At 40.1% G+C, this 13,654-nt stretch overlaps 1 protein-coding gene across 1 annotated transcript in view; it reads right to left on the minus strand.

Annotated features, from left to right (window-relative positions):
• The window catches only part of LOC145985632 (uncharacterized), a 78,102-nt gene that overhangs the window by 8,532 nt on the left and 55,916 nt on the right, over positions 1-13,654 (minus strand). The window contains exons 8-10 of the mRNA XM_083119702.1: positions 5,484-5,633; positions 4,819-4,946; positions 4,233-4,346 (exon numbers count right to left, since the gene is read on the minus strand). Of these exons, the coding sequence (XP_082975828.1) occupies positions 4,233-4,346; positions 4,819-4,946; positions 5,484-5,633 (392 nt within the window). The remainder of the gene's footprint in view (positions 1-4,232; positions 4,347-4,818; positions 4,947-5,483; positions 5,634-13,654) is intronic.

The following is a 13,654-nucleotide window of genomic DNA, read 5'->3' on the forward strand; positions in this document are numbered from 1 at the left end:
AAAGGAGCTGATAGCGGATTGCCCATCGCAAGGCCCTCGGATTGATTGTAGAATTTATCCTCAAACTGAAAGTAGTTGTGTTTTAGACAAACTTCTAATAGCTTGGTTATCTCTTGTACCTCTTGGCAGGGATTCTGTTTGTTGTCAGCCATGTTTCAACTGAACGCAGCGCTGGGTCTATGGGAATTGAACTGTACATATCTACTATGTCAATGCGGCTAATTTGCAATGTCATCTTGCACTATTGAGGTCACCAGATTTTTAGCATTGGCACTGTTCCGGAACACATGTGTTAGTTTGTGGTTGAATTGAGATATTTTGTTTTTTAGCCAGTTTGTTAGGTGGACGTGGGGTAATTGAAGCCAGCTATTATAAGGCGCATGGGGATTCCAGGTTTATAAGTTTTGGGAATGCCATAGGCAATGGCAGGTGAAGGGTGGGGGTTGAAAAGGAATTTGTGGTTTTGTTCATTGAGTATGACACTAGATTTCACTGCATTTTTCACAATTCTATTATACCTGTCGGTGGGGTCCTTTTTGAAGACACTGTACGAGTCACTGTTTAGTTTGTCTTTTACTTTCGTAGAGTAATCGCCCTTGTGGATGATTACAAACTGGTTCATTTTGTAAGATTTTAGATGAGAGGACAGAAGTGATTTCTTGGTGCACTGGATTAGGTCTCCTGGTTTCATTGTTGGTCATCACTTCTTGAAAAATTCCGGCTGCTAACATTCTGATGTTTTCTGAATCTTGGGGTTTGGGGGCAAAACAAGCTGCTTTTTCTGCGCACATATGAGGTCGAGGGTGGGGGCTTACTGTTTTATACATTAAACTTATCACCATAGGCAAAGAGTTATTTCAATTTGTTTGGGATCGAGAGATTCGACAGATTTATGATGTTTTTTTTTCCTTGTCTGCCATCCGGGTTGATCATATTCTCACTCGGCCATGTTCCTCCCAGGTTGTGAAGTTTGTTGGTTTTGCAAGATCTGCAGAATGTATTTGATGTTATCCTTTGCATGTTCCCACCTAGAGGGTGGTAGCACATTTTCTAGTCTATTTCTTTGTTGTTCGCATGCATGAGACATACTGCCCAAATGCTCGTAGACACCAAAATCAAGAAAACACACGCCATAATGCACTTCCCGCATGAGCTAAACATCGATAGCGGGCAAGTGCACCACACTTGGATACTTGGATTCCCCGACTACAACAGTTATGGCCAGATATGGCAGACGACACAGACCCAGATGGACAGTTAACAACAGCGCACCTATTGGCAGCCAGAGAACTACAAACAAAAGACGCACGCCAAGCAACAGTACAGCAAGTTCCAACGAGGATGGTGGCAGTGGCCACTGAAATTAATCGTAAAAGGAAAAAACAGCTTCGCGGATAAAAGTGAATTCTAGTTTCTCCGTATTTAAGGAAAATTTGTTCACGATTCGTTCCACATTCGCTGACAGACGAGCAGAAAGGCCGAAGAGTAAGGCAGTTTCTGGCCAAAAAAAATGTGACTGTGTTGGATGACCCCCCTTATTCACTGGACTTAGCACCTGTGGACTATTTTCTGTTCCCGAAATTAAAATCCCCATCGAAAGGTCATGTTTTCGATTCTGTTTGTGATATTCAGAAGGGTATGACGCGTGTTTTACACTCGATTCCCGAAGGTGACTTCTACCACGGCATCCAGAGACTGTACGACCATGCAAACACATGTGTCCACTTAGGAGGGATGTATACTGAAGAATAAACAAAAGTTTCGATTGCTTTCCTGTAAGTATGTTTTTCATTCCAGTCCTAAAACTTAGTAGATGCACTGTGTACATTCTACAAAAGCAAAAGTATAAAATTGCACCGGATACACAAAAAGTTGAAAAATGCTGAAATATTTGGTCTAGGAATTAATTTGTGCGGTTGTTACGCACACATTGAAGCTGTAGTTCAAACACAAAATACATAAATACCTTAAGAAAAATATTGTCCATCGCGAGCCACCACTTTCGCCCATCTGTCAGGCAAGTTATGGATTCCGTGGCGAAAGAAGTCCTCATCCTATGAAGCGATCCAGTCAGAGACCCATTTTTCGATATCTTCTGAAGAAGTGAACCGCTGTCCAATCAAATCGTTATTCATGCAATCGAACAAGTAGTAGTCCGAAGGAGCAACGTCTGGTGAATACGGCGAGTGGGGTAAAACTTCCCATCCGACATTTTCTAAATAGGTTTTGACCGGTTTTGCGACATGTGGGCGAGCTTTATCATGTTGAAAAATAAGTTTATCATGTCTGTTCTCCCATTCTGGTTGTTTCCTGGCCAGAGCTTGCTTCAAACGCATTAATTGTTGTTGATAATGTTCTCCATTAATAGTTTCACCCGGTTGCAGCAGCTCATAGTACACCACACCTTTTATATCCCACAATATGCACAGCATAACTTTTGCACAGTGAATATCTCGTTTCGGTTGTGATGGACCTGGTTCACCTGGCTTCACCCAGGCCATTTTTCGTTTCAGGTTCTCGTAATGGATCCACTTCTCATCGCCAGTAACAATGGGATGCAAAAACCCCTTTCTTTTCTGTCTTTGAAGCAGCAATTCGCAAATGGTTTTTCGTCTTTCAACGTCTCTGTCTTTCAATTCATGTGGAACCCAATGTGACATCTTTTGAATCATTCCCATGGCTTTGAGGCGTTTGGAAACTGTTATTTGATCAACGCCTAATGCTTCTGTAAGTTCTTCCTGCGTTTGACACGAATCCTGATCGAGCAATGCTCTCAATTCTTCGTCTTCAAAGTTTTTTGGCTGTCCAGGTCGCTCTTGGTCTTCCAGGACGAAATCACCACTTCTAAACCGTGCAAACCACTTCTGACACGTTCGCTCAGCTAGCGCATGGTCACCATACACTTCCACCAAAATACGATGACTTTCGGTAGCACTTTTCTGCATGTTAAAGTAATGAAGCAGAACACCCTGCAAAAACACTTTATCTGGCACGAACTGCGCCATGTTCAGTTGACTACAAAATGCTGTTGTTGACGCGTCAATCAACTGCCCTATACTACGAACGATGCGCGCTGACAGGAGTTTTCAACGCATGTGTGGCTACACGGAACTGTGGCACGATACGCTTGTTACGCCATCTCTTGTCCAGGCGCACAAATTAATTCCTAGACCAAATACATTAAAAGGCAAAGTTATCTCCTGCGCTTTGTACCATCCCATGAAAGCACACAGACTTCCCCAATGGCAAAGTGGTTTTGTTGTCACCTTGTAACTAGAACTGCGTTCAGCATTGTGAAATCCTTGAATTGGACAAATATCTGCTCAGAATTGAGAGAAGTGCAAAAATACATCATCATATAAGATAAAATGACAAAAAATTTGATGTGAAAAGATCATAATACTGTAAAAATGTGCTTGACACTTTGTAAAGAACTATGGGCACACATATTTCTAATCTTCACCGTCATAAAAGGCATGGAATATTATATATTACTTACCACAGAACCAATTATCATTATCATTATTATTATTTATTAGTTCAGCACAGGATGCATCTCCCAATTATGTTGAACATATACTATACATAGAAAAAATGAAAGAAAATATAAAATGAATGCCTATATACACACAATACGTACACTAACTTCTGCACTTGTGAGTTTTTTCATGAAAACTGTTTGTATAACTTAAAGGAAAATCCAATCAGTAAAGTATTGTGTGTGGAAATAAAATATAATTTTTATGTTTGAGTTTATTTTAATTCATTTCAGAGCAGAATGTGGCAGAAAAATGTACTTTCCTCTTTTGAAAATCACCTAAATGAGCATTACTGTCAATAATCTCACATTTTGTGTTTCTGTCAAAAACGAAGTATGCATATCCTTAGTAAAGAAGAAATGGTAAGCTTTGTTCAATCACATTCTGTCTAGTTAATGGGATTTCTAGCTTAATTTCATAACTCGAAACGCACACATACACGCGAACTTTCATATTTCACAGTGTTTTAGAATATGATAAAAAAAACTGAACTGTAATACTTCACTCAAATATTTTAAAAAATGCTAATATGTTTAAAAATCATTATTATTGATCAGGTTCAACATGTCTCTCAGTGTCACTCAGTTCTATCTTCCACTAAGTTCTGTGTACTGTTTAAATATAAACTTAGCTAGTTTGCTACACTGTTGCTTTTTTGTTTTCTAAAGAAGCACAAATTGTACAATTGCCTACCTGCCTTCGTAAATGTGTTAAATTCTGCACGTGTTTTCCTTGTCATATTGTATGCATCCAAGTCATTCACAATAACTTTTCGGAATCTTTCCTTCATTGAATGCCAAGTTCTACCTGTTAAGAAACAACAAAACAACATTCTTAACAACGAATCTACACATACGTATTTATTGACTTAACTATATTTTAGATCAGATCGGAAGGGAACACTAAAACACTTGCTACCCAAAAAATATGATTTCAATATTTCACTGCCTGGCTGCATGCTTACTGCAAGTGTTTACCGTTTATTTTCATTTTGATTTATCCACCTATCTGGCCTGCTTGTCTTTCATTCTCATGTACATATATTTTATGAATAGACTGACATGAAACTTTTACCAATACTTTTCAAGTAATTTACTGATTACAAAATCAAAATTACAATCATGATGAACAAATGAACTGCAGGTTCGGTTCATTCCATGTTCATGAGACATCAAAATGCAGGACAGAAGCCAGTTTTAAATTTATTTTTAAACCCTTGTGAGTATGTTGTAAAACACTTTCATGCATATATATCTGAAGACAATCCACCTGTACTAACCTGGCAGTAGCCGTCTATCTTCCATTAACTTCCATACTGAAACTCCTCCTACCTGTGGCACACGCCTAGTCTTGACCAAAAAATCGATGATCGCTTGGTCTTCCTCCTTCTTGTAAAAGTTTGCATTCCTGAAAAGAAAAATAATAAGAAATAAAAAGCATCTGAACACAATTTTGAATGAAGGACACTGTAATTCATGGTATATTGTGGTAAACATGGTGAATATACTGCATGGGAAAGTTCCCTGTTTTCTCATTCTTGCAACCAATCAATCTAGCTCAAAGTTTAACTGCCTTCATTAATGTAGGTAAAACGTTTTCCATAAAATAACACAATGTAAATTGATACTGAATGTTGACATTTTCATTCGTTTTTAAGTCTATTTAATACCCTGGTAGCCTAATAAGGATTGGACTAGAGTTTAAACTGGAATAGCAGAGGTGAGAAGCAGAGTGCAGTGCAGGAGTGGGTTAACATGTGGGAGACACCACGGCCCTTGAAGGGCAAGAGAGCAGTAAGGAGAGCCATGGAACTATTCAGAATCCCAAGTGCCTATTTTTGATAGGCTTCATAAAGGTCTGTGAAATATTATGAGTAAGGCTGAGGATCAAAATTAATCACTTGCAAATGCTTAGACAAAAAAAGAAACAACCATAATTACTTACTTTCTATATCCTCGGCGATTTGTTTTCCTAGGGTTCCATGGTAGACCAGATTCTTTAGCTGCCTTATTCTTTCTTTCGGGATTGGCCTTTGATGAAGTATGTGAACAGCCAGGAACCTGTAAATCTTTATCTTCCGTTTCCTCCTGGTTCCTTCAAAAAAGAAAATACAAAATTAGTTTAAGAATTTTTACAAAACTTTGCAGTTAATACACAAGAAACGAACATACTCAACAAAACAAACCTTCTGCCTGTCTCTAATCAACCCTTGACCAGCCTTGATATAAACATGATAACAACATTGGCAGCACTGTCCTTTGCACAGGTTGCTTACCACTATCAGATTTCTTCATATCTAAAAGAATAACCCCCTCCATTAGGCATGTGGGGTACAGGTATTTTATTGTGAGATTGCAACACTGTGAACTATACTGCACATGGGAACATTTTTTGTAGCTGAACATTCTTTCTCTCTCTTTGTTTTAATCTCAGCTGTGTTGTTCTGTTGCACTTCTAAGCGACGTAATATTATAAAATTAATATCATTTGCATATTTCGGGACTAAACACGTAACAAGGAAGATATAAAAGCGAGAAAGTCAGAACACACAGCAGATTCAGATGTTATATGGTAGTGAGTTCATGAGGAAGGGGAGGAGACGTAGGTATGTGTTAGTGATGAAGGTGAACATTAATGTGACTGCATGACTAAAAGTAAACATGGCACTCCTGGGGGTTATTACTTATTTAGGCACGTGGGGACAACTGTCTCCCAAGCATGTGACTGACGTTAACTTTATAATGTTACATCATTTGGAACAGGGGTTTCCAAACTTTTTCATTTCACGGCACCCTTAGTGTTTCAAGATATTTCCACGGTGCCCAAGTCAGAATGTACGCCTGTCTAACACTTGCAATGCTCAGTTAGTGTGATTAGATTACTTGCCTAGGCTAAAAAATAAGTTGAAAGAAATAAACACATATTTCAAATTCAGAAACATTTTATGTGTAAATAGCACTAAATAAGCTCATGTTTGGAACAATCATATCATTGATGGAATTTCAGTGAAAGTATTAGAACATTTCATGGTGCCCTTGTAAGCTAGTCATGGCACCCCAGGGCACCGTGGCGGACACATTAGGAATCACTGAATTAGAAAATCCAGTAGAAAGTTGCATCTGATCTCAGACGAAAAACAAAGAAAGAATGTTCAGCATCCATACGCAGTATAATTCATTATATATTTCATACCTTAAAATTAAAGGGTTGGAGGCCAGGTGTACCCCACACGACTATGCATGTTACAGAAAATGACGTGCCTAATGCAGGGTTAAGTAAATGTCTATTGGGAGTAGGAGGAGCATGACTATAATCTATTTTTATCCGTGACAATGGCAGTGGGAAGCTGGTATGAAAAACCAGAACTCTTCAAGTTTTATTTTTATATGCACAGTGTTTCCTCTTATGTTGCTGCTCTCTGTCAGGCAAGATGATAAGATAATTTTTATATTGGTACTATCGGTATCTGTACAAGTTTCGTATCAGTCAACCCCTACTGTTAATTATATTTTATGGAGATTTTATTTTCTCATTCTTTATCACAGAAACTTCAAAATACACTGTGTGTGTATGTATTAGGGTTGAGCCCACACAAAATGCTGATGTATCAGTATCAGACAGTATTCATTAGATCAGTGGTTCCCAAAGTGTGCACCGTGACACCCTGGGGTACCATGCATAGCTTACAGGGGTGCTGTGAAATGTTCCAATATTTTCAATGAAATGACACTAACTTATAGTCTACACATGGTTTTAGATACGATTGTTTCAAACGTGTGCTTATTTAGTACTTTTTACACATCAAATGTTTCTGAATTTTAAATGTGTTTATTTTTTTAACTTTAGGGAAGCATCCTAACCACACTAACTGAGTGTTAGGCCTACATTCTGACTTGGGTGCCACAGAAAATACTTGAAACAATAAGGGCAACTTGAAACAAAAAAGTTTAGGAACCCCTGGATTAGATTATATTTACTGATACTGGCCAATGCTTCCCCAGCATTTTGATCCTTCATCGAGTATGCAAAAATGCAACACAGCACATTTACAGAGTCTAATTATCCTGAAAGTTATCCAAATTTCAAAGTTTCCATTGATTTTGCATTAATATTATGTAAAAAAAAACATATTTTATGATTGCATAACAAGTATTTTAATGTATTGATGTCATTTTTTTATTACTTTAAACAAGACTCGGGTAAACTGATGCTTATAACTGGAGAACTTACCTATTAATATTAATCAATATTTTGTATCTGCTCAGCCATAATATATATACATAGATATAAAAAAACACACACACACGTGCACGCACCTACCCACCCACCTATGCATCCCCCCCCCCACACACACAGGCCCTTCAGGTGAGGTTTTAATTTGGGGAATAAAAGTAGTCAGCCAGTGCCAAGTCTGGCGAATAAGATTGGTGGTTTAACACAGTCACTTGTTTCCGTGCCAAAAACTGTTGGACAAAAATTACCTCGAATAATAATATTGTCATCTTCACCTTAGCCACTGTGCTATATATAAAAATACCTGGGGAGGATAAAAGGATATATATAGGATAAAAGGAAGGGGGGCCACAAGGGCTAAATAAAAAGTGAAAGAGGAGAGAGGAAACACTCACCGGACGCAGAAAAAGTTCAAATTTTCGTGATGGTATGTCACATCTTCAGGAGTAGAGAAACGTTGTAGAACTTGGTGACCAAAATGAAGAGTTGGTGTGACCTGCAGTGTTGCCAGGTCTCGAAAAAAAAGTAAAAAAAAGTGTTGACAGTGCCACAAAAAATATAGGTGGTTCTTTCGCCAGGCTTGTCGAAAACTGTGAGTGTAGGGGGGTAGGAGGACCTGGAAGCAGTCATTAAAAGGAATATTGTGGTGATTGGTGTGAATGGCAACAGCAAAGTCCAGGTTTTGGGAGTAGGAGCACTGGTTGTTGATGCAGAGGTTCAGGGCTGTGGATGTTTCCCCCAGGTAGAAGCTCCCACAGATGTTGCTATATAGGCCCTTTCCCATCGCCTGCGGAAAGATGAGTCAGAGCGAAGGGGGGGGGGGGGGTAAAAGATGGATGATGGCAACACGGAAGCAGTTATTGAAGGAGGTGTTATGGCGGTTGGAGTGGATGGCAACTGTGAAATCGGAGTTTTGGGTGGAGGAAGGGTGATTATTGTTCCTTAGGTTCAAGGGGGTGGAGGTTTCACCTAAGTAAAAGTTGCCGCAGATTTGGCAGATGAGGGTGTAAATTAGGTTGGATGAGTGGCAGGTGCCCTTAGGGTGAAGGGTGAACTCACCTGCCGGTGTGGGGATCAGGAGGATGGGGGAGGTGATAAGTATCAAGACTAGTAGAGGAGAAGGCTGGGGCCATACCTGATCACGTGGTCCTTGACGTCAGGCGTGACGTCACGGGCGGACAGATCGCTCTACGCTCCGGTTTCGCAGCCGAATCAAAGCAGTAATTATGAACAAAAAAGAGCCGCAATTATGCCCAGAAGCTAATTGGGAGTGAATACACAGACTTACTTGGATCCGACGTAACGTATGTCCTTACAGTTGGATTACACAGCCATTTACGCACACATTTTATCGGCAGTTTATATGTCGTCACATTCCTCTGTGAAACATTAGTTTCATGTAAAATTGGGGTTAATACACCTAGTAATGCGTTTTGTTAGGGCAGAAACAAAAATATATGTTGAATGCGTAAAATAATAATAATAATAATAAATGATGCGGACTTGCCTATTGTTATACTTATGAAGTAATCTGTTTCAGAGGTGCGGGAGGAGCTGTTTCACTTCAACTTTTTCAATTTGTTGACTTTGCTTCTGCTATTAATATTCACTTCTTCGTTGAATGTGTGGAAGTTCTGGGGCCATACCTGATCACGTGGTCCTTGACGAAAGCGTGACGTCACCGGGCGAACAGATCGCTCCGCGCCACGGTTTCGCAGTGGAATCAATGCAGAAATTATGAACAAAAAACAGCCGTCATTATGCCCAGAAGCTAGCTGGGACTGATAATACAGGTTCACTTAGGATCCGAGATAACGTATGTCTTCAGAATTGGATTATACAGCTATTAACATATGTATTGAATCGGTAGTTTTTAGGTCGTCATATTTCTCTCTCAAACTTAGTTTCATGTAAAATTGAAGTTAATATGCCTGGTCATGCATTTTGTTAAATAAAGAAAGGCAGAAAGCCAAAATTATGGATAAGTTGAATATGTACAAGAAAACAACCTCATCTATTGCTCTTTTTTAGGAGTGAGAGAGGCGCTGTTTTCACTTAACTTCTTCAATTTGGTAACTTTGCTTCGACTATTGATATTTATTTCTTCATTAATTTTCCTTATTCAGATTACAATTCTGAGTCTTATGAATCTTTGAACTACACAGGGAGGAATGTGAGGATGTTCCGTGTGTATTATGTCACAAACAACTTTTGACTGAACGAAAACTTGAGACATAGAACTGAAGAAAGTCGAGGCTCACTTTATATAGGCTACGTATATATATAATCAGTGGGATGTCGAACAGGGGTGCCCACAGGCGGGTATGTAAAAGCTGGTTGAGTCCACTTAACTTTGGGGGGGGGGGGGGTTGATTGATATGAAAATTTGACTGAATAAATAATAGAACAATGGAGGACGGAAGTTGAACTACGTTGTCATTTAAGCATCACTCGTATATAAATAGCACGTTGTGTATTTCCAAGGGAATTATAACAGTTACTATGTATTATTAGTGTTGTTAACAAGACTAGACACGAGAAGAGATGGAATTTTCACGCGACGAGACATACCAGTGTCGTCTCTCGGCAACACGGTGTCTACTATTTGAGGTGCACAATATCCAGCCAGCTATTACATAATAAACCTTAAATTTTTATCGTGAATTCTGATGTGGAATTACCCTTGGTTGGGGAAGTTTTCAACTCTATAGTAAGGCAATTGAGCACTAGGATGGGAGATAGCCAAGTCTTGAGTATTAATTACTGTTGCGCTTAGACTATTGTGGGAATTTTGGTATGGCGATTGAGAATTAAATTATTTGGAGGAGGTCGAGATTCAACTCTTCAATACCAACAGTGAACCTAAAATTGACATAGGAATTTTGGTGGGGGACTGGATATTAAATTGGGAGGGGTATGCTTGCAGTTTTTATCTTATTATACTCGTGAGAGCCTTTATTAAAAAATTACAATATTATTATTTTTTATTCTAATAATTGTAACCCAATTGAAGTGTATGGTAGCCTGATGTTGTGTAATGAGACTACTGGTATCGCAATCCACTAACAAGTCTCGTTAGGTGCGATGTGCTCAGTTATATATTGTCACCCGCTGTTTTTATTTTTTCATCGGAGATCACTACACGTCGCAACACTTCACTGTGAACTGCAACACCTCACAACCCATCAGGGTGCGAAATCATTGAAAACTGGTGAGGGGGAGAAAGTTCTTAACCTACAACCCCCTCCCCACAAACATATGTGTGAATTATACGATGTACATATTTATAATGTTATTAAAAGTAAAAATAAATTACTCAATTAAAATAATTATTATGATTATTAATTAGAAATTAATTTGTTACTTTCATACATATCAGATAGTGTAAAGCAGCGAACTAATTCCATTACTAACTGGTTAAAGATATTAATAAATTATGACATAGTTGAAGTGGTTTTATTATGTGTAAGTTTTTGTTTAGTTTGTGCTTTATGTTAATGTAAATCAATTAGATTTCATAGTTATTATTGTTTTGCATTCTTGTTTTACTTTTATTGTGCGTATTGATGGAGATTTGTTAACGATCTCTTGAGAGAGAAAGCATTGAACACTCACAACCACACTAATTTGTGTGTGTTTTCGTTATTATTCTTAGTAAAGTATATTTGAAATTAAAAGTAATTGCTTATCTTTTCATTGTTATAACAAAAACTTTTTCCCCCGGGAAATTTTTGGTGGGGGGATTTTTGAGGCCAAGATTGTTGGTGGGAGGAAATCCCCATCGTCCCCTCCAGGATTTCGCATCCTGAACCCAACAATCCAGAAATACAAGAAAAAAGGAGCAAAAAGAACAAAACAGATCAGCCTTTCCACGTTTCTTTCCGTATGGGGTAAAGACTCAGCTGGGTTTTGTCCGCCCATGACGTCACACCCGCGGCAGTCGCGAAAAGAGGCGTGTCTGACCCCAGCCTTTCCTTCTAGTAGTCTTGGATAAGTATGGGGCAGGTCTTGCATCTGGGTTTGTTGCACCCTTGAGCTGGGGAGAGTGGTGTGGAAGGCGTGGGAGTGTTTCAGACCAAGATGTTTTGGAGGTTGGGGGGGGGGGCGATGGAAGACAACCCATGGTTTATCCCAAAAGATGTCCCTGGTGTCAGGATCACTGTGCAGGATGGGGAGGAGGGAGTGGAGGGTATGTCTGATTTTCGTAATGTGGGGGTGGTATTGGGTGATCAGAGTTGGAGGGTTGGTTTTGGGTTGTTTGGTGCGGTTGTGGGAGGTGGCTCTAGTGATTTGTTTGTTGATGTGGGTGGAGGGGTAGCCATGGTTGGTTAGGGCTTGGTGCAGGCGTACGTTGTAGTTTTGGCGGGATGAGGGGGATGAGTTGAGGCGATGGCCTCCGAGAGCAAGGGAAAATGGGATGGCTTTTTTTGGTGTGGTAGGGGTGTGAGCTGGAGTAGTGGAGATACTGGAGGTGGTTGGTCGGTTTGATGTGTATGGAAGTTTCCAAGTGGTCTACCGCAATGTGGATGTCCACATCTAGGAAGGTCACTTGGTCTTTGGAGTGAAACCAGGTGAATTTGAGGGTAGTGAAGTCGTTCAGTTGGTTAAGGAATTTAGTGAGGGAGGGTTCACCATGTGTCCAGAGGAGGAAAATGTCATCTATGAATCTTAGCCAAAGGAGTGGTTTCAGTTGCTGGGAGTCAAGGAATTCCTGTTCCAGCCTGCCCATGAACAGGTTGGTATAAGAGGGGGCCATGCAGGTAATATTGGTCACTGAAGCAGAAGTTGTTGCAGGTAAGTACAAGGTTGGTTAGTTGTATCAAGAAGTGAGTGCTGGGATTGTGGGGTTTGAGTCGGCTGTTAAGGAATGATTCCGTGGCACGGAAGCCTTGGTGGGGAATATTGGTGTAGAGGGATGTCTATATATATATATATATATATATATATATATATATATATAAATCAAATAAGGTAAAAGGAAACACTCACCGGACAGTAGGAAAATTCAAAATTTTTGCTAATTTATAGCATCATCGGTGTGAGAAGAAACAGAAGACGTTTCTGTTTCTTCTCACACCGATGATGCTATAAATTAGCGAAAATTTTGAATTTTCCTACTGTCCGGTGAGTGTTTCCTTTTGCCTTATTTGATTTTTACTTAGCCCTTTTGGCCCTCCTTGCTTTTATCCATATATATATAGCCAACTTCCTGACCCACCTAGCCCACCTTGTCCTCACTTGTAACAACTTCACCTTTGAAAACCAAAATTTCCTACAGATCCGAGGTACAGCCATGGGTACCAGAATGGCCCCATCCTATGCAAACCTCTTCATGGGCAAACTTGAGCAAGAGTTTTTGGCTACCCAACCCCTCCAACCCCTCCTCTGGCTCCGCTTCATCGACGACATCTTCATGCTCTGGACACATGGAGAACCATCCTTGTCAGCTTTCCTGGACCAACTTAACCACTTCCATTCCCTCAAATTCACCTGGAAGCACTCCCCCAACCAGATCACCTTCCTGGATGTGGACATGCACATCGAGGGAGGACACCTGACTACCTCCATCCACATAAAACCCACCAACCACATGCAATACCTACACTTCTCCAGCTTCCACCCGTTCCACACCAAAAAAGCCATTCCATTCTCTCTGGCCCTCAGAGGACAGCGCCTGAACACTTCACCCACCTCCCGCCAGAATTATAACCTCCACCTACACCAGGCCCTGGTTAACCGTGGATATCCCTCCATCCTGGTCACCAAGCAAATATCGCGAGCTGCCTCACATACCACCACCACCAAGAAACCTGCTGCCACCAACCCACCTGCACTCATCACCCAATACAATCCCCACCTCAACAAAATCAGGCACACACTGC

This window comes from Lepisma saccharinum, chromosome 3 (genome assembly GCF_977018435.1).
Source record: "Lepisma saccharinum chromosome 3, izLepSacc3.1, whole genome shotgun sequence".
Taxonomy (NCBI): Eukaryota; Metazoa; Arthropoda; class Insecta; order Zygentoma; family Lepismatidae; genus Lepisma; species Lepisma saccharinum.